General features: G+C 37.0%; 1 protein-coding gene and 1 long non-coding RNA gene across 7 annotated transcripts in view; one reads left to right on the forward strand and one right to left on the reverse strand.

The window, feature by feature from the left end:
- Positions 1-1,533: 1,533 nt before the first annotated feature.
- arrb1 (arrestin, beta 1) overlaps positions 1,534-21,163 on the forward strand; it is a 28,773-nt gene continuing 9,143 nt past the window's right edge. Inside the window, exons 1-9 of one of the 5 annotated variants that reach the window (XM_081700090.1) lie at positions 1,570-2,164; positions 2,382-2,722; positions 2,838-3,562; positions 13,328-13,634; positions 19,753-19,783; positions 20,208-20,268; positions 20,477-20,521; positions 20,684-20,880; positions 21,010-21,069. In XM_081700090.1, the coding sequence (XP_081556216.1) occupies positions 13,360-13,634; positions 19,753-19,783; positions 20,208-20,268; positions 20,477-20,521; positions 20,684-20,880; positions 21,010-21,069 (669 nt within the window). In that variant the 5' untranslated portion in view covers positions 1,570-2,164; positions 2,382-2,722; positions 2,838-3,562; positions 13,328-13,359. Of the gene's footprint in view, positions 2,165-2,381; positions 3,563-13,327; positions 13,635-19,752; positions 19,784-20,207; positions 20,269-20,476; positions 20,522-20,683; positions 20,881-21,009; positions 21,070-21,163 lie in introns of all 5 variants that reach the window. The other 4 variants (XR_014117878.1, XM_081700092.1, XM_081700091.1 and 1 more) reach the window with 4 other exon arrangements.
- LOC113574673 (uncharacterized) lies at positions 5,493-19,738 on the reverse strand. 2 transcript variants are annotated; one of them, XR_014117879.1, is made up of 3 exons: positions 16,139-19,738; positions 6,438-6,619; positions 5,493-6,230 (listed from the first exon to the last, which is right to left on the reverse strand). It is a non-coding gene; the product is annotated as an uncharacterized LOC113574673 (long non-coding RNA). The 2 variants fall into 2 exon arrangements; XR_003410347.3 differs by lacking the exon at positions 16,139-19,738 and adding an exon at positions 10,981-11,252.

Below are 21,163 nucleotides of genomic sequence, written 5' to 3' on the forward strand. Positions count from 1 at the left end.
CAGGAAGATTGGGGGGATACGCTGATTGGAGTTTTAAAGGTGCCCATTTCCTTCACTTAGGCAAAGAGAGAGACATGCCACCCAATATGCCAAACTCAGATTAATCATGACCAAAATGGAGCTAGAGATTTCTTCACTATACTGACACCAACAACCCCATTTATAGGTTTAATGCATTGCAGCCCATTTTTAATTATAGCCCAATTATTAGGTGTTTTAGGTGTTTAATACATCACATTAATATTATTCTTTTTAAATAATTATTGTTAGACTTTTTGACACCACTGTGTTTAAAGATACTTGCTTTTTGATGAACATCAATATAAATGCAGTTATTTGTCTAGATTTAAGTGGAACATAATATTTGTTAGCTCTTTCTAAGGTTTCTTTTGCTTCTTTTTCTTATTTCCTGTATTTTCCTTTATACCAGTTATTTTGCATTTGACTGTGTTTGCTAACCCATTTTGCTAGGCCTTGGTAATGGGAAAATTAAACATGCCTCTAGACCAGTACTGAAAACACCTCTAGTACCTCTGACCAGTTTGATGCATAGTATAGGATCAAATGTACTATGAGGATTGAGTAAAAAGGTTTGCTAAACCCCTATTAACTAAGGTGTCTAGAACAACCTATACCTTGTGACAGATGTTTCTGTCCCTGCTGTATCCTCCTTATTCCTACTTGTACCCCTGCTTTTATCTGTGGTTGTTTGTAACCTGGAGGTCTTATTTACATCTCTGACTTTCCCAGAATGAATCTGAGTAACATTTGACCTTTGACCTCCTGTGCCCCACTTTTCCAGGTCAGCTAGTGGCATAAAACTTGTTCATGAAGTTCAAAGGTGCTTTGTTTAGCACTTGGACCAAACGGGTAAAGCTTTAATGGATGAATTCAGAGTGATATGTTTTTAGAACAAAGGCAAAGGATTTGAAGGGAGCTGGGAGTGAAGTTAAAATAAAATCCCTGTGGGGGCTGTAACTGAACATTTGCGGAGTTTGTGGATAAACAGTGATGCTAATATCAGCTAAAATACATTTACTGCAGCTCATTCCTGAAGTTGAATCTACCAGTGGTACCTTTAGGTGTGTTAAAGGCATAGTAGCTCTTATGATAATATTGAAAGAACCTAGTTTGCTCTTATAAAATAGGATGGTACAAAACTGAAACAAATTCTCATTTATATGTCATTTTATGATATATTAGGCTTCTAGATGATGGGTTCTTCTGTCGTATCTTGTATGATGATAATGTAAAGGGGAGTTTTTTTTGTTCTGCTTGGCAGCATTGTGCTATGGTAAAAACCAGTAATTTTTAAATTATTATTATTTTAATTTAACATTAGACTGTTATCCTTATCCAGCTCTTTGAAATCCCTCAAATAACAGAATATTTATACGGATTCCTTTGCTTGTTTGTCTGGTCAGGAATTGTCAACCAACCATTCGTTGCTGAATTTTGCATTTCACTCAGTGTCTGCAGCATAAGGGTGAGCAGAAAATGTATCTCACTCAGTGCTAGATTTCACCCACTCACTACTGCCTGTACACGTACCCTCTCACTTCAAAAGAGGAGAGAGGGAGAGGGAGGGAAATTGTGTGTTTGCGTGCGTGCGTGTGTGTGTGTGTGTGTGTGTGTGAGAGAGAGTATGCATGTGGGTGAGGGAGACAGAGAGAAGAGACAAAGAGAAAGAGAGTGTGTCTGTGTGTGCATGTGACAGAGGGAGAGAGCGGAAGGGAGTGTGGGAGGGAGATGGAGATGAAGCGAAAGGAGGCTGCAGCAGACCCTCACATTGGACCTCAAACAGAAGATTCTTAAACCTCAGGATTTGTAACGCAATCCCCCCCCATCCTCCCAAATAGAATTTGCCTAGGGAATGCCTAATTAAATAGCGACAGAAAGTAGCCAAGCAGAACAGGGAATCACCATTTGGTGCGTTTTAGGAGGGTGGCCGTTTTGACAGGCAAACGCAGAGATGCTTCTGTAATCAGATTTAGCTGGAGAGCGTTCGAACTGCAGGCGACTCTCTTGATCTCAGAGGCTACTTCGCATTGCTTGTGTCCATAACTGAATTCTTGCTTTCTCGCTCCAGTTTTTTTTCTTCTGTGAGTTGAAAGCAGGGAATCTGCCACACTTGAATTTCCAGAATGGTTGATAAAGGCACAAGGTAAGTGGTCCATTTTATCAAGATTTATTCTGCAAACTGGGTGCATCAAATTTGGTTTCTATTTATCTTTCTTGGTGTCTCTCTGACTATAAGAATTTATTTCAGAAAATTTTGCTTTGACTTTCCATGTACCTTTACAAGTAAAAATCTTTGTTGTTATTTGATTTCCCTCTCCCTTTTAATTTTTATTTCCTTCATTCGGGTGCCTATCTGCCAGACCTCTGCTCATAAAGGCTTTCGATGTCAGCCAAAGTATCGAGCTGTGTTTTGACTTGGCTGGTCACTACTTCTCTGTTGACATTTCTCACATAGCATGGTCTTAAATTGCTTAGACCTCCCTAATGAGGAAGTAGGCTATATGCCATATTTCTGATCTCAGTAGTATAATGAGGTAATTATCCTCTTACGGTAATACCAAAGACTGCAAGGAATACTATAAAATATCAACAACAGCTGGAGAGGATTTCCCCAGTGACCTTGTGATGGATCCTTCCCCCAGAAAGGCATCTGGCTATTAACTCTCTCTCTGAACGGAAGAACATTATGGCCAAACACATGGTACGGAGAGGCATTATTCATTTTTCCCACAGCTAATTTTATTTCCCTTTTGACTCTGTTTGTTTGTTTTAAGACCACTGCTTTGCTTAATCTCAGATGCATATGTTTTTTCAAGGTTTGGCTGATCCTATTTTCTGTATGACTGATATCTGGCATCCTGGCTGTCATTTTGTATTTGAAGACTTATGCTGTCAGCTTCTGTGCCAGTTCTGAGATGAAGAATATAAAGGAAAAGGAAGGGAAAAAAGCAACTTGCCTGGTTTTTATTCTACACCAAGACACATGGAAGTGTGCTATCATAGTAATATGCAAACATAATTCTTCATTACACATATCATGGCATTACCACAGTACAGATATTTGCTTTTGCACTCCTTAGGCTATTTAGTTTTGATAGATTTAAATGTTATTAACCCTTAGGATGGCACAGAGGTCTTTAATGTAAAATGTATGAAGTATCTCACGTGTCAGTGTGCTTTTTAATGCATTTCTTAAAGGCTTTAGTGTTGATTTTAGTTTAGAGGTTCACTTTCGTTACCTAGATTTTTATTGTGTTATTTATTATAATAAAATAAATATAATAAAAGCTGCTTTTTATTTTATCCCAATTAAAATTTATTTGGCTTTGTTGCTCATTTTGGTGATCATGGCACCTCCCATTTATGTATGTTGCATTCAATCAAAAGAAAATGTTTCATTTCTTGTTTAAGCTGCATTTCTGTGCAATTGTTTCTTGGTGAACATTTTACTGTTTTGTTAGAGGGACATCTGAATTCTGTTAACCTTGGAAAATAAATTAAATGAAGATTTTGGCATAGAATGGAGAATTGCTTACTTTTGGTGAGTGCTATATGGAGAAATTAGCAAGGCACTGAGGTGAAGCTTCTGAAAGGCATGCATGCTTGAAATTGTCATTTGAAACACAGGTACACTGTGTGCACAATTATTAGGCAAGTTGTATTTTTGAGGATTCATTTTATTACAGTGCTCTCTGTCAATCCAAAATGTTAATAAATCTCAAACCTGAATATTTAAGAAAGTAAAAGAGAGGTTTTGGCTTTCTTAGGAGAATATCTATGTGTGCATTATTGGGCAACTATTAGTGTGCAGAATTATTATGCAACTAAATGAAAAATGGAAATGTTCCCATCTCACTTGTTTATTTTCATCTCTTAAAATTAGAATAATAAACAAAACTCAATTTACAAATAAACATTTGACGTTAAAAAAAGTGACCAATATAGCCACCCTTCTTTTCAATAACAGTCATAAACCTTTCATTCATGGAGTCTGTCAGTTTCTTTTTGTGATCAACTTTTTGTGCCGCAGCACAAAACTTCTTTTTGATCAGCTTTTTGTGCAGCAGCAACCATAGCCTCCCTGATACTGTTCAAAGAGCTGTACTATTTTTCCTTCACCATAAATCTCCCATTTAAGAAGGTTCCACAAGTTCTCTATAGGGTTTAGTTCAGGTGAGGAAGGGGGCCATAGCATTATTCTTTCATCTTTAAAGCCTTTATTGGATAGCCACACAGTGGAGTACTTGGGTGTGTGCAAAGGGGCATTGTCCTATATAAAAATCATGGTCTTCTTGAAAGATGCAGACTTTTTCCTGTACCACTTTTTGAAGAAATTGTCTTCTAAAAACTGGCAGTAGGTTTGGGAGTTTGAGTCTATCTTCAACCCAATAAGGTCCAATTAGCTCATCTTTAATAATACCAGCCCATAGCAGTACCCCACCTCCACCTTGCTGGCATCTGAGTCAAAGTGGAGCTGTGTGCCCATCCATCTGGTCCATTAAGAGTCACTCTCGTCTCATCAGTCCATAAAACCTTTGAAAAATTTGCCTTCAGATATTTCTTGGGCCAGTCTTGACGTTTCACCTTATGTGTCTTCAATGGTGGTTGGGTTTCAGCCTTTCTTACCTTGGCCATGTCTCTGAGAACTGCACACCTTGCTTTTCTGGGCACTCCAGGTTGGTTGCAGTTCTGGAATATGACAGTGCTGGAGGATAATAAGTCCTGGTCACTTCATGTTTGATTCTTTGCAAATCTTTGGCAATCAATTTGCATCTTTTTTTTTTTTTTTTTTTTTTTTTTTTTTTTTTTTTTTCCTCTCCCTCTTGTGATCCTATTGACTATTTGCAGCAATATGGTTGATGGTCCTGTGTTCTCTGACTTTATACAATTTTTGACTTTTCAGAATCAGTTAAATCTCTTTTTTGGCCCATTTTGCCTGAGAAAAAGAAGTTGCCTAATACTTATGCACACCTTGATATAGGGTGTTGATCTCTTTAAGCCACACCCTGACTCATTATACAAATGCACATCACCTGATATGCATAAATCAAATAAGCATTCAAGTTTAAACAGCTTGGAGTTGGAAAATATGCATAAAAATGATGATATGGTCAAAATACTCTCTTGCCTAATAATTGTGCACACAGTGTATATTTGCTAACCCATGTTTGACTGTAATATTGTGCTTTCACCATTTCAAAGTAGAAGGAAATTTGTGCAGGTGACCATCATTAGTAATGATATTGTTTCTGCAATGAAATCTCCGGTTTGTTTCCACTGAAGTGATGGTGACCCTCTGGTGACTCCTTCTCCACCAGTCACTATGTCCTATATTTAAAGATGAGCTAGCAATTTCTGGGTATGAATAGAACAAAAAGAGTTTGCTAGATATTTACTCCCTTACCACTTGTTTCTCATTCATCATTTAGACATTGTCAGACTGATTTCTGTTCAGACACCCTTCCTTTTACACAGAATTTGAAAAAGTATTGGTATTTACTGGAAAATTTACTGGTATTTACTGTCCTGTCTTTGGAAACGTGGTGTACTGTAAAAAAAAAAAAAAAAAACAACAAAAAAAACCAACAAAAAAAACCCCCCTCTCTCTCTACACACACATACACGTGCGATTAGAGTCATGAGTGATAATCAGAGCTCTTCTGTATGCACACAGGTGGCTGCGGAAGATGAAAAACTCAATATTAACACAATATTAATGAGGCATTCAAACAACCTCATTCATTTGAAGGTATCCATTTGTACATACTGTCCTTATCTTTTAAAATGCTAATCAATACAGCAAGGATTTTTCCCATCCTGCTTCTCTTTTATTGAAGCTTCTTTGAAGTGATATCCTTTCGTATCTTTACTTTTACGCTTAATTTAAAATAATTTGTGAAAATAAAAATGTGTCCTAAGTGCCAGTATGGGATGCTGTAGCTGTACAGTAGTTGTTGGTTATACACTGGCACAGTCCAGATTCAAACAGTTGGGAATGAGTGATCATAGGGCAAAACAAAGTGGGAGTAGGCCCTTTTATGCATTAAATATTACACATGGTGCCTTTAAAGTCCATTTCATATGCTTCAGCAACTTTGCTGGAAAGTGCTTTTTCTGTCACAAGGCATAGAGAAGTAACAGATGGACATGGCATCACAAGCTGTTACATGGCAGTTTTACATTGTGGAGACTTTGGTCCAATTCCAGTTCTGGAAAAAAAGACTCATGATTCATACACTCCCCAAAACCTCCACTTGGTAAATGTTTTTTGTGTGTGTGTGTGTGTGTGTTGTTAGGTTTACAGCTAACATTTTAAAACATTGCTGCTTCAATATTTTTCTATTGTACCATGTTCAGAATATATGACAGGACCATAAAGGACTATTACATTGAGCCCAGAAGGTCTTAATACATACACTGGAAGAAGAGGATCAAGAGATGGTTTTAAATTTGGTTGAAATCAAGGAGAGGCTGGTCCTACACACTCTTTAAGCCACTAATGAGAGTTCTTCAGGGAGCTTAGGCTAGCTCCTCTCTGTGAATAACAACATAGCAAACATGCTTCTACAGCTCTGATTTCATTTCTAGGAGTCTGGAGCTGAAACGAGAGAACAGAACAAAATGGGGTGAATTATTGTGTTTTATAAATTAAAAAAGAGCAACAGGTTTTTCCTTCCTGTTTTCTGTTTCAATATTATATTTCATGGTAACTGACCATGCACTTTGAATGGAATAGATAGAGATTTGGATGAAAAACATTTATTTTACTCTCTCATTACATGAGGAAATGGCATGACAGAAGGTCACACAAACTGACCGTCTGAGGTGACAGAGGAGGCATAACATATATACTAATTTACTCCTTGAACCATGCAATGAGATTAATTCATTAAAGTTGTCATTGCCATGAGGTGTTCCACTAAGTGGCCTCAATGCAGAAGACTTACTAACTGGCTAGTGTAGCATCAAGCTCCACCTGCACACAAACATTGCCAGTGTCTTTTTTTTTGCTGAATGATCTGAATGGTATTATATTTTGTGCTGTATAAAACTCTTTCTTGACAGAATACCATTGACATTAGACTAATGGTAGCTACCTCTTTAATTATTCCATAAGAGGCCACATCTGTCCAAGTTGCACCCATGACTTGGTGCTTTACATATTGAAACCTAATTGTTACATGGTGTTAATTATAGCTTGCAGTGGGAATGTTTGCAATATCTGAGATGTAAGATGGAATTACTTGGTCACATATTTAAACATAGGATTTTTGTCTTCTCCTTTATTAGGTAAAAGAGGTGGGGATAAAAAAAATGCCAGTGGACAGAAGCCATGGCTACTTTATATAACTGTGTACCATTTAAGGTCATCAGATTGATAGCAAGCGTCAGCCTTGGCATCTCGAAGTCAAACATACACATCAGCAAAAACAAAAGAGAAAACATGGGCATATATGGATGAAGTCAAAACAAATAAATGTTGTTACTGGCTCCCCAGGGAGTGATATGAGGATCACAGGATATAACAATCAATAGTTTATCAAACTGTGTCAGCCCTACTTAGTGTTAAAATACATTAGTCAGCAGCTCTTCCAGACACCTTTTTTCATTAGTGGCATGATTGCGGTTTTTTTTACATTTTTTTTTTATTATTTACATTTTTCTCTATTTAATTACGTTTTGTTCCCAGTTATTTAAAATGCATTATAAAAGTTGATCCTGTTGAATAATTTTTCCTGAAAATAAATCAAAGACGCGCACAGAAATACCTTACAGGGCAATGATTTATTAAATTTCAATTTAGAGCCAGATCTGCTCACATTCATGGGAAATGATATTTTACATATACATAAAGAGAATAAAATAATCTGAGACATTGTCTCCATAACATCCACATAATCAGTGTCCTGTCCGATTATCTCAAGGCAGACAACACCCCAGCAGAAGTCAAACCCAATCAATAATTTTTGTAAAGGTTATGTAGAGTCTCATTCTACACTGTGTGCACAATTATTATGCAAGAGAGTATTTTGATAATCTTCATGCATATTTTCCAACTCCAAGATGTATAAACTTGAAGGCTTATTGGATTTAAGCATATTAGGTGATGTGTATTTGTCTAATGAGGGAGGATGTGGCCTAAGGAGATCAAAACCCTATATCAAGGTGTGCATAATTATTAGGCAACTTCTTCTCCTCAGGCAAAATGGGCCAAAAAAAGAGATTTAACTGACTCTGAAAAGTCAAAAATTGTAAAAAGTCTTTCAAAGAGCTGCAGCACTCTTAAATTGCTAAGATACTGGGGCGTAATCACAAAACTGTCAAATATTTTGTTGCAAATAGTTAACAGGGTTGTAAGAAATGTGTTGAGAAAAAATGATTCATATTAACTGCCTAAGGTTTGCGAACAATCAAACGTGAAGCGACCAGGAACCCATTATCTTCAAGTGCTGTAATATTCCAGAACTGCAACCAACCTGGAGTGCCCAGAAGTACAAGGTATGCAGTACTCTGAGACATGGCCAAGGTAAGGAAGGCTGAAACCCAACCACCACTGAACAAGACACATAAGGTGAAACGTCAAGACTGGCCCAAGAAATAGGTTTTATGGACTGATGAGATGAGTGACTCTTGATGGACCAGATGGATGGGCCCGTAGCTGGATCAGTAACGGGCACAGAGATCCACTTCAACTTGGACACCAGCAAGGTGGAGACGGGGTACTACTATGAGCTGGTATTATTAAAAATGAGCTAGCTGGACTCAAAATCAACTCCCAAATATACTGGCAGTTTTTAGAAGACACTTTCATCAAGAAGTGGTACAGGAAAACATCTGCATCTTTCAAGAAGACCATGATTTTTTTACAGGACAATGCTCCCTCGCATGCATTGAAGTACTCAACTGCATGACTATCCAGTAAAGGTTTTAAAGATGAAACAATAATGACATGGTCCCATTCCTCACCTGAGCTAAACCCTACTGAGAACTTGTGGGTCATTCTTAACTGGGAGATTCATGGTAAAGAAAAGCAGTACAGCTCTCTGAACAGTGTCTGGGAGGCTGTGGTTGCTGCTGCACAAAAAGGTAGATCGTCCACAGATTAAGAAACTGACAGACTCCATAAACAAAAGGCTTTTGATTTTTACTGAAAAGAATGGTGGCTATCTTGGTCAAAGAAATGTTTATTTGTACATTTTGAGTTGGTTGTTTATTATTCTCACTTTAACAGATGAAAATAAAGAAGTGTAATGGAAAAATGTCCATTTTTCATTTAGTTGCATAACAATTCTGTACACCAATAGTTGCCCGGTAATTATGCACATAAATATATTCTTCTAAGAAAGTCAAAATGTCAATTTTACTTGCTTAAATATTCAGATTTGAAGTTTATTAACATTTTGGATTGACCAAGAGCACTATAGTTGTTCAATAATAAAATGAATCCTCAAAAATACAACTTGCCTGATAATTGTGTGCACAGTGTAGTTTCAGCGTGTTCACTCAAAAATACAGAATGTATTAAATTATAATGGTATAAATAACATTAAATTGATTGTAGACTGTATTAGTATTTGTTGCATGGTTCACAGCATAGAACAATAATCATTGTGTTACCTGGTAGTAGCCCAATGCTGAATCCAAAAATAATTGACATTGACAAATGCACTCACTTCCAAATTTTACTTTATTATTGGTAATGCTGGGAGCACACAGCAAAGACACCACATGCAACTAAAGCTAAAAATAGTTGGTTAATACATAATTTAGGCTCATTTATTTGGAGTTTAATTAAATACTTGAATCTTGGCCTTTCAGTGATCTTACATGTCTTCAACATGAAAACCCTGATTCATAATCTGTGATTTATGCTGTCCAAAAAGGATGCATCTTTTCTGAATGGGGGTGATTATAAGTCCTGCCTGGTTAGCTATAACAGCTGCTTTGACACACTGAAGATATAATTTGACAGCAGCTGTGAGGAAGCTTTTCAAACAGGATTATCCTTTACATGTCTATGCAAAGAGTAATGAAATCAGCAATACAAGCATTTGTTGTTCCTTAGTGCTTTGTCATTTTTGAGAACAATTATGTGCGGGTGTGAATATCTCCCACAATAATTAATTTCTGACACAATTCATACATAATGAAAACACCAAACCAAACTCACAGTAAATGTAGAAAATTATTTGTTGAGCAGTTAGTTTCCCCACTGCACAGCTAGTGGATTCAGCTTATTCAGTCTCCGAATCCAATAGATATTGCCTGTGCATTACTTCCACGTGCACTCATTTAAAAATTCATACACACTTTAAAGTCACTCACTATATGTTCTTAGGCTATTAAAACCCAGGAAAGTGCACTGACCATGCTTAAAAGCTTTCTCCAGCTTGTGGTACCTCTTGGGTTTAAAATTATTAAAGCTTTTTTGGGTCCCATGTTCATGTTAGCATATGATGTAATGGACTTTAGAAAGCAACAGTTAACAAGTGTGATGCATTACTCTGTATGCAAACAATTGCAATCCTTTCCTGGATTGCATGTTAGCATAAGTCAGATTCATTAAGTGGTTTTAAAATTGCACTTGGCACAACAGGAAATTAACTCAATGAAGTGCAGTGACATTTGTATCTTTCAAGCAGCACACTGGGTTATTCTGAAGATTTGACAGCCTCCTTGGCAGCACTAGTCTTTCATTCTGGAGACATTTTCATATATATTAGAAGGCAGTAAATTTCTTTGATTTTTTTAAGAAGCGATGGTTGTGGTTCCTGTGTAGCTACTTCATCAGTAATGATGAATGAGCCAGAACAGAATTTTGATTTGAACTCACTGCTAGAAAACGTAAAACATTTTGCTTCTTTTTAAACAATCTTTCTGGCTTCTATGGATTTACTTAAATTAATTTCAACATCTATAAATTAACATTGTGTGTTAAAAACACAGATCCATACATACCTTCTGCTTGAGGTGCTTTAGTTGCCCTGTACTCATTTTCAGAGCAACCGACTGGTATCCTGGCTACCATTCAGACCTAGGTTATTTTTCATGGGCACACTTAAAAAAACACCCTAGGCCAATGATGACATTGACATGCAATCTCACACAGATCTTGCCTGTCATTCTCTGGCCCATAATGCTGATTTTGAGGTTCTCTGCAATTTACTGTGAAACAGGTTTTGTTATTTTCACCACTGTGAAGACCTTTGTTAAAAAAATACACATCCCATCTTGATACCATAAGGGACATAACATTTTATTATTTAGTACTGGGTTATCCCGTATTATAGGGGAAGGGTAATGTGGCAATGCAAGCTAATTATGTTACTGATCTTTTATATTGCTTATCAATGATATTTCAGACACTGTATCAGGCTCCTCAGGGGGAAAATTATTTATAGGTTCCAAGTTCTAATTATCTACATTTATCAAGGATAATTTTATATACAACAGTACTTTTTGTGACTACACACTATTTCTGAAATGTATATAAACAAGAAATCCAAACATTTATTGTTAGCTGCGGCTATAACTTACAACTGTATAGTATAAAGTGAAATATGTTGGTACTCTAAACAGCAGGATTCTAGGAACCAGGGCATTTTTCTAAGCACTATGACACATGAGACCACTCAAATGTTACGTTTCCTCTGGAGATTTCCAAGTGTTTCAGATGTCATACTGTTGACCCTTTGTTGAAAAATGCTAATGGGTGATGGCCCAGTTAAACTATACTTTCTTAGTTTTTATATTTAAAGGTTACAAAGTGCTTTAGAGACAGTAGAAAAGATATAGTAGAAAAATAGAATAAAATACAATATAATAAATAAAAGATAAAATATAAAACAAAGAATGAAATACATGAATAGAAAAAAATGGTGACAAATAATTGATCACAGGCTAATTAAAAGCTAATTAAAGTAGATTGATCTTCACTATCTTCTTAAATGTGTTAGGTTGTCAATAGTTCTCAGGTCACTAGGGAAGGATATCTAAAACTTAGGGCTATAGTAAAATGAGGCTACCTGTTCACTAGGTAACTAGTGAGAATGACCAGCATATTTTTATTGATAGATCTAAGAGCTGTTGCTTTATTCTTAGATAACAATTAATTAACTGAGTTTTGATTGAGTTTTTACCTTCAAAGTTAGGGACTCTATGTGCCAGCGTAACATTTCTCAGTATGCCATTCCCAATAACATAGACGTCAGTTTATGTCTTGGTTCAACTACAAAATATTGTGTCACATGCAGGATTTAATTTCCTCTACACAATCAAACAGGGAGCTAACAGATATTCCAGGGTCTTTGGCTAGGGACATACGGCTATGTATCATAAGCATACTGACAGAAAGAAATAATAGGAGAATATATAGGATAAATAGTGCTATTCTCAGGATCAAACCTTGTGGAACTTTACAATAAACTTGTTACATGGATAACTGAGTTCCTAACCGAATACTTGTTTGAAAGAACTGTGGGGTAGAGGATAAAGTAGTGCTTAGCAGCATTTACTTTAGTACGTATTTTAAAATGGATTGACAAAAAAGCTGACATACATAGTGCTTCCCACCCCACTGTAGGCTAGAAGTTATATGGGCAAACAATAATTATTTGCAATGTTGTACCTAAATGGAAATTATTTTGCAACCAAGTCTTCAAAATTGTTGCATTTGTCATTTAAGACTCCCGATGGAGCAGGAGGTACTTAATTAACCAACCTACTGGTTGTAAAAAGAGGAATTTAGTGTTGTCTTTGTTAATGTCAATAAGGCTTGAAAAATAGGCCTTCCTAGCTATTTACATTGACTGCTAAATGATTTCAGTTGCTTTTTATATTTCATAGTACATGATAAGTGTATCTACATTTTTGTTCTGCTTTTCTGCAGTCTCTTTTTAATTTTAAGGTGGGACTTTAAAATGTGTGGACACAGACTTTGTTTTTAGTGGAGCAACAATATTAATCATTCATTATGAATCAAGGTGAAATATTTACAGTGCCTCCAAGTAGTATTCAACCCTCTGCAGATTTTGCAGGTTTACACATTTGGAGTTAACTTAGCATTGTGAAATTTGGACTGTAGATGGGCCTGGACATGTGAAATGCACTGCAGCAAAAAAAGGAATGTTACTTCTCTGTGTATTTATTTATTTTTTTAATTTTTGCAAAGTTTACCACTCCGCAAACCACCAGAATTATGTTTGGTTCCCTCAAGTATTAAGAAGTAATTGAGGTATTAAGAACAATGAGTGTCACATGCTTGGATTAATTTTCTGTTTTTTCCCACTTTTTCTGACTATAAAAGCCCCTTCCCGAACAAGTGAACAGCACTCATACATGGTCAACATGGGAAAAACTAAGGAGCATTCCAAGGCCATCAAAGACAAAATTGTGGAGGGTCACAAGGCTGGTAAGGGGTACAAAACCCTTTCCAAGGAGTTGGACCTACATGTCTCCACCGTTGGGAGTATCATCCGGAAGTGGAAAGATTATGGAACTACTGTTAACCTTCCATGGCCTGGACAGCCTCCCGTGCTGAGGCCAGGCTTGTCCGAAAGGTCAAGGCTGATGCAAGGACAACAAGGAGGGAGCTGCGGGAAGATCTCATGGCGGTGGGGACATTGGTTTCAATAAATACCATAAGTAACATACTCCACCGCATTGGTCTCCGTTCCAGGCGAGCCTGTAAGATACCTTTACTTTCAAAGTGTCATGTCAAGGCCTGTCTAAAATTTGTTCATGATCACTTGGAGGACTCTGAGGCAGACTGGTTCAAGGTTCTCTGGTCTGATGAGACCAAGATCGAGGTCTTTGGTGCCGACCACACCTGGGGCGTTTGGTGAGAGGATGGCACCGCATACGACCCCAAGAATACCATCCCTACAGTCAAGCATGGTGGTGGCAACATCATGCTGTGGGGCTGCTTCTCAGTCAAGGGGCCCAGCCATCTTCCCCCACATCCACGGGAAGATGGATAGCACAGCCTACCTGGAAATTTTGGCCAAAAACCTATAGATATCTGGGTTATGCTGGGTTATGCATCTGTGTGTCAAGCATCTGTGCTTGTCCAAAATACTCACTGTTATGCATTTGTGGATGTTAGCATTGCTATAAAATTAAGTAATTGCTAAAGCAAGTTTAATGTAGCTGAATTATGCACTGTTATCATTAGTGATTTTGGTTTGTAGCAGGAGTGTCTGATGAACTCTCTCAATCAGGGCAATTGTGTGTGTTTGTTGAGCCATGACAGTGATATTCTTTACAGGGGATGGTTCAGACATTGTCACTTTCCAGAAGCTAAAGACAGCTGTATGTGATTGAGTAGCTTATATTCATTGGATGAATTATTTGGGTAGTAACAGGTATGAGGCATGAGGAATAAAATAATCAATCAACAAATCAAGCTCTAGATGCCAAATGTGAAGGTGTGAGCAGATTTCTGTACTCAGAAGATCATTTCATGAGAATCCTTCAAATCCTTCCTGTAATTCCTTCAAAGCATGATTTGTAAGTCCTATGGAAGCCCAGAAGGATAATGTAAAAAAATTGTAAGCATGCTCTAGAGTTTTTTTTCTCCCTACTCTAGCTTCCCCAAAGGGTAACACATTTTTTAAAGTGTGTTTTGGAGTCAACGTTCTCCCTCAATTTTGTTTCAACCTACCTAAGAAACATTTTAATGTATTCTGAAGTCAAAGTTCTCCCTCAATTTTGTTTTCTTCCCTAAGGGCAATGAGAAAAAAAAGAATGCCACTTGGTGGTTGAAGCTGGTATAGCATGCTAATTGTTAGACATTAGCTTCTTTTGAATATTTTCCCCCTTACCCCTCCAGGACATTTCACTTTTTTTTTTTTCTTCAGAGGAGCTAATGGCTAATAGTTAGCCTACTCTACCAACTTTAGCTGCTGTAAATTGCAAAATCTTAGTATGAACTAATATAGTGTGTCAAACAGGTGTAGAGTATTTAGGAATGAGTAAAGCACGATTTCCCAGTCCTGCTCCACTTTAAGTGTGTCTTTGGACATGCAGCGTTTATGTAGTGTTGTATTCTTCTGATGAGCTGTTATTTTGAATCAGGTTTGTGGGCTAAGGAACTCATGCAAAATGTGCAATGCTGTCCCAATGAGCAGAACTTGGAAACGTTGGAGTAGAGAGTCCATGCTGGTGATGCTTTCTGCCATCTTTTGGCACAACAAGCGAGTCAGTGGCCATGCAGTGGCTTCACAATGGTGGAATAGAGACATAGATGTAAGAGTTATTTTCTCTGATAAATCCCCCTTCAGACTGCTTGGGACATCTGGACAAATGAGTGCGTTTGCTCAAAATTCTGCCTAAGAACACTGCCATAAATAAGGAATGGTATCAAAACATCTTTCAAGTGCATATTCTCCCAAGGATCCAGGAGCAATTTGGTGATGAACAATGCTTTTTCCAGCATGACGGCGCACCATGTCACAATGCGAAGTGATAACCAAGTGGCCTGGTGAACAAAACATTGAAATTTAGGGTCCATGGCCAGGAAACTCCCCAGATCTCAATCTCATTGAGAACCTGTGGTCATCCTCAAAAAGAGGGTGAACAAACAAAAACACAGAAACTGTGATCAACTCCAAGAACTGATTAGGCAAGAATGGGTTGCCATCAGTCAAGATTTTGCCCAGAATCTGATATCCAGCATGCCAAGGAGAAAAGTCTTAAAAAAGAAGGGTCAACACTGTAAATATTAAGTCTTTGCTTAAACCGGGTGTATTTGTCAATAAAAAAGTAAAAAACAAAACAAAACATTAAACCATCGGTGGCATTCCACAAATTTGTTCAATTTGGATATAACATAATGTCGTTTTATGTCAGCTCTATCACAGTTGATCATTCTGAAGCAAAACATTAACCTTTTAAACGGAACAGAACATCTGAGCCCCTGACCCGCAAACTCTTTAAACTACAGAGCCTAGCTAATCAAAAGGATTGCTCTGGTTAGCTATTATAAGTTACAAATCTCCTACCGTTAATGCCTGAAAATGTTCATTTTATCTAAACTTAATAAGCTAACTCTGTCATCTATAATGTCACCTGTTATAACTATTTTAATACAAACGAGCGACTAAACAATATGACTCACCTTTAACGATGTCCAACCTTCCTTTTTCATTACTTCTGGTCCTTGAGTCCACAAAACTAAATTGCTCCTCGTGGTCAAACCTGGTATAGTGGGCTAAATATTAGCCATTAGCTCCTCTGAGAATTTTTTCGTGAAGCGTCCTGGAAGGAAAAAGAGAAAAATGCGAATGCGTTAACGTTGCATGCTATACCAGCTTTGACCGCGAGATGGAGATTCAGATTTTTTTTGTACATTACACTCTGGGGTAGCTAGAGTAAGGAGAAAAATAATTCAGGGAGAACTTTGACTCCAAAACAGAGTAAAAATGTTTTTCGTTACTAAAAAAATGCGGATAAATGAGACTCTATAGCACGCTTAATTTTTTTTTTTCTCATTAGCCTTCAGGACTGGAAGGCATGGCCAAATATTCCCCAGGAACTGTGTCCACAGTCCAGCTAAATTGGTGATTTAGATTTCACCACAACTTTCATATCCTCCACCATCTTTTCACTAAGGGCATTTCTTATTTACAAGTCACAAAATTACCACTTATGCAATTCCAGTTTGTTTTATTCAGCAACAGTATAGCTGAAGATGCAAACAGACTTTATATACTCTATAGTTAAAATTATATTTTAATTAAAAATTTCACCTGATTGGTCCAGGTTCCTGATAAGTTTTGAAATTGATTCACTTCAAAAAGTGAATAAATAAGGCTCGGTCATCTGCATGAAGTGACATCTTGGACAGGGCACATTGACAAGATACCTTAAGCCATCTGAATATTTAGATCCTCTGAAATAGCATTGAATTTTTCAGTCAACATTGTGTCTCAAATGTACATTAAACATATTAAAAAAAAACAAAAACAGCAGCTGCACCAGGGAGCCTCACCAAAAACAAATGTTATATAATAAATCCTAATGTTTGTGATAAAACACTAATGTCTTGTTTAGATCATGGTTTAGTAATTGGACATGTCAAAGGCAAGGTTTTGAAGGAAGAAATGGTATTTTCATAATTATGAAAATGCTGAGCTGTGGTATTTCAGAGCTTTTCTGGCCATGACACTAAAATTCAGGTCTGTGGGCCACCAACAGTCTAGTGTCAGAGGACATGAATGAGTGTGCAGCGATGTGGGAGATGTTTAGCTAGTCTGGAGGGCTATCCAACAAACAACTATAATAATCATTAGATGGAGACTGTATTGAGTGCAAGATGAGACAGCTATGCACATGAAATCGGTGATAAGCTAATGGCTTAGTGTGTATAGGCACATTGTTTCGCATGAAACTGCAGTACACAATATGATTACATTTTTTTTTCCACAAGATAAATAATAGCACAGATAATATGCCACAGCTACAGAAAATCTGCCATATTGTACTAAAAACATTTCCTGAAAATCAGTGTTCTCCAATTATGAGAACTCTCCTCCTATTAGTCAGTAAAGCAAAGACTATGTACAGGAGCCCAGTGAGATTTGTGGAGACACCAAGGCAAATTTATGGCACCATTAGAGCCTAACAGATAGGAGGGCTAGATAATTGCATCTGAAGCCATTAACTAGACTAGGGAAAATTAGACTCTTGTGGTGGAAAGGACTGAATAGACTCAGTATGAGCTGTGGTATCCTTCCTTTCTTTGTTTGTCACATGCTTTTCCATATTTTTAAGGAATGTATTATTTCTCATTGTCAAACATTACTTCTGTTTCTTATCCTGGTATGTTTAGGCATTTTTAAAAATACATTTTCTATTTATTCCCTCCAATGAACTTTGTTCCCTTTAATCATCAATTTTCATTCTGTTCCCTTTCTTATTTGGCTGTGGGGCACACATTACTAAGAAATGTCAGTGCCATTTTTCTATATACAATTTGAATATGTGTTCTCTGAATAATTACCTAATTATCTTGCTGGTTTAATTGCATGTTATGGTGCTAATTAACCTAAACAGCTCTAGAAGACAGCTATTTTGTGGAATAATGATGCATGAAATAGTGGCTATGAAAAATTTATTAGATGTCTTCCTCTTTAGATGATGGGCTAGGGTATTGATGTTAACTTTTATTTTGAGCCTTTTCTGTGACATATGCTACTTGCTCTTCTCTCCACTTTGTGAACTTTGTATTACATTTGACAGGCCAAATTGAATAAACAAAAATACCAGGATTCTCCTTTTTTCATAACATCAGTGTTATCAGTGTTATCATGGAATCAGTATCACTGATATCTTCAAAGGGCTTTAGCCTGGCAGTGTAACAAACAGATTGATGAGGATGGATGAGGCTTCTTACCATATATATGGTCACACCAGAAGAATACTTAATTTACTTTATTGGTATTATCCTCTAGGGTGAACTAAGTGATACTTTGATAGAGGGCCTTGACGTTGTCGTAGGTTCCTAGATACAGTGCCTCAGCATTCTGAACTCAAATGCTGCACAAATCAGTGCAGTGCTGGAATCTAGGAAAGTTGTGAATTTTCTAACCATGCTAATGTTGTTCAACCAAACATAGATAATGATGTTAATGAGATTTGTCAATAGACACTCCTACTACAAACCCAGACTGCCTGTAATAACCTGTGCTGAAATCTATCAGATTGAGAAAAGAGTAGAAGTAGGAGAAGCAAGATGAAGTGAATAAAACAGCTCAGAAATCCTTACTAATAAGCACCCAAGGAAGCAGTGAGCTAACTTTGCTAACTATACATTACACAACTAGTATAACTGCACAACATATCACATTGCTTATTTGGTTCTCGTTCTGCTGTACAGTATAAACAATAGGAGGAAGGGTTGCCCCTTTGATTCTTTGTTCCTTTCAAGGTTCCTTCCTCATGCTCTTAGGGTGTTTTACCTTACCACTGTCAGCTTTGGCTTGCTCACTGGGGACTTGGACTGGGCATTTGTTAAAGTTGCTTTGTGACAACAACTGTCATAAAAAGTGCCATATAAATAAATTTGACTTTGGCTTGTAACCTATATCAGTGTTTATCTACCCAGTTCTCAGGGCCCATTAAGCAGTCTACATTTTTGTTCTACCTCACCTATCTGACTAATCAAATTATATTCTATTAACACGTTCTTTCGTTTTTACTATCAAATATGTCCCTGAGCAGGCTGAATGTGAATCTTAATATCATTTGCATGAAGGCACCTTATGGCATGTGTATAGTTTATGAAATCCAGCACTGAAATTTTAAAAACTGACATCTTCATTACAAATAAATACGGAGTAAGAAAACTCAGTTAAGTTTCAGAATATTTCAATCAGTTGTTTTAAAACATACATTTGAAATGCCAATGATTCATGCAGTCAAACCCATTTACTCCAGACCCTTGTGAATTAAAGTAATACCATGGAGAAAGAAATGTCCTGCATATATTAGTGATCTTCCTAGCTGTATAGAACGTCCATTTCTGTTCAGAGTAAACAGAAACCCTCTCTAGAGATCATTTTTTGACTGGCTCATTAGCTCTTTAAACTCATTAATCTCACTAACCTTTAAATGTTACTGACTAAAGGGACACTCTGAAGCTTCAGAGAATTTTAATTTCTTATGTGTATTCTCACATTAAAATAGAATATCACCATTTCTTAATCTGCCATTCATTTTTTTTTCCCACAGGGTTTTCAAGAAGGCGAGTCCAAATGGAAAGGTAAGCGAACATCTGTTATTCTCAATCATGTCATAGTGAAATCTTTTATGGAATCTAACCTGTGCACAATACATCTGACCATAGCCAGCCGATATGAGGCAAGATGCACTTGGCAACTGGACTACTGTTTCTGCAGACATTTCAGCTTTTGATAAGAAGGGGATTTTACAAAAACCCTGCCCCATTACAGAGATATCACAACAATGGTGTGATTTACACAGATTGAATGATCATTTAGTTATCATCATTATAGGAAAATTTACTAGTTAAAAACTGGCATAGTTTCTCAAAACTATTCATTGTAGTAGTGTTACATAAGCATCAGATTTTGCATTAATTTAAGTATTTTTGAGATCATAATATTAATGTAATTTGTAAACATATTTCTTGTTGGATTAATCTGTTTTTCTTCATCTTTTTAAAGTTAACTGTGTATCTTGGTAAGAGAGACTTTATTGACCACGTGGACCTTGTAGAGCCTGTTGGTATGCCTTACAATTAAATATGCTTTTACTCACTGTTGCTTTTATGAAAAAAAACAAAAACCTAACTGAAGCAAAAGAAAGTTTCCCATTTTGCTGAAATTTATTAAATTGCTTCATGTATGCTGGATGCTATCTGACTGAGCATTTTAGACTGTGACTGTGGACTGCCCCGTGGGCCTATAACTCATTCCCCTCATTCATTTTGCAGATGGTGTGGTTTTAATTGATCCAGAGTACTTAAAGGAGAGAAAAGGTGAGGAGAAATGTTTACAAACCTGCCCCCACTGTATTACATTTAGTATGTGTCCACCTTGGTGAATCACAGTCCTCTACTATCATTCAGAGTGGTAATCAAACATGCCCCTGAGCAGGCTGAATACTAAGTGGCTCTGGCTTCCTTGTCATTCATCCACAGTTTTTGTAACGCTGACATGTGCCTTCCGCTATGGGCGGGAGGACTTAGATGTTCTTGGCTTGACATTTCGAAAGGACCTCTTTGTGGCCAATATACAGGCATTCCCACCCATGCCTGAGGAGAAGAAGAGCTTGACACGTCTACAAGAGCGACTCATTAAAAAGCTTGGGGAGCATGCTTATCCCTTCACCTTTGAGGTTAATTCCTAGCCACTGTATTATTCATTACACATGTTGTTCATAATGATATGATGCAAATGATTCATTTTAGAAATGTAATGAACACCTTGGATAACATTTTAATGGATTTAGTGGATTTTCTAACAGATACCACCCAATTTACCGTGTTCTGTCACATTGCAACCTGGACCAGAAGACACTGGAAAGGTATGCTATGTCATAAATAACAACACACTTTAATTTTGTGGATTCTCAGAGCTTGCAGCATGAAACACTCATTTTAATTTTTTTTTTTTCCCTT

This window comes from Electrophorus electricus, chromosome 17, assembly GCF_041902795.1.
Source record: "Electrophorus electricus isolate QZ-2024a chromosome 17, ASM4190279v1, whole genome shotgun sequence".
NCBI classification, from domain to species: domain Eukaryota; kingdom Metazoa; phylum Chordata; class Actinopteri; order Gymnotiformes; family Gymnotidae; genus Electrophorus; species Electrophorus electricus.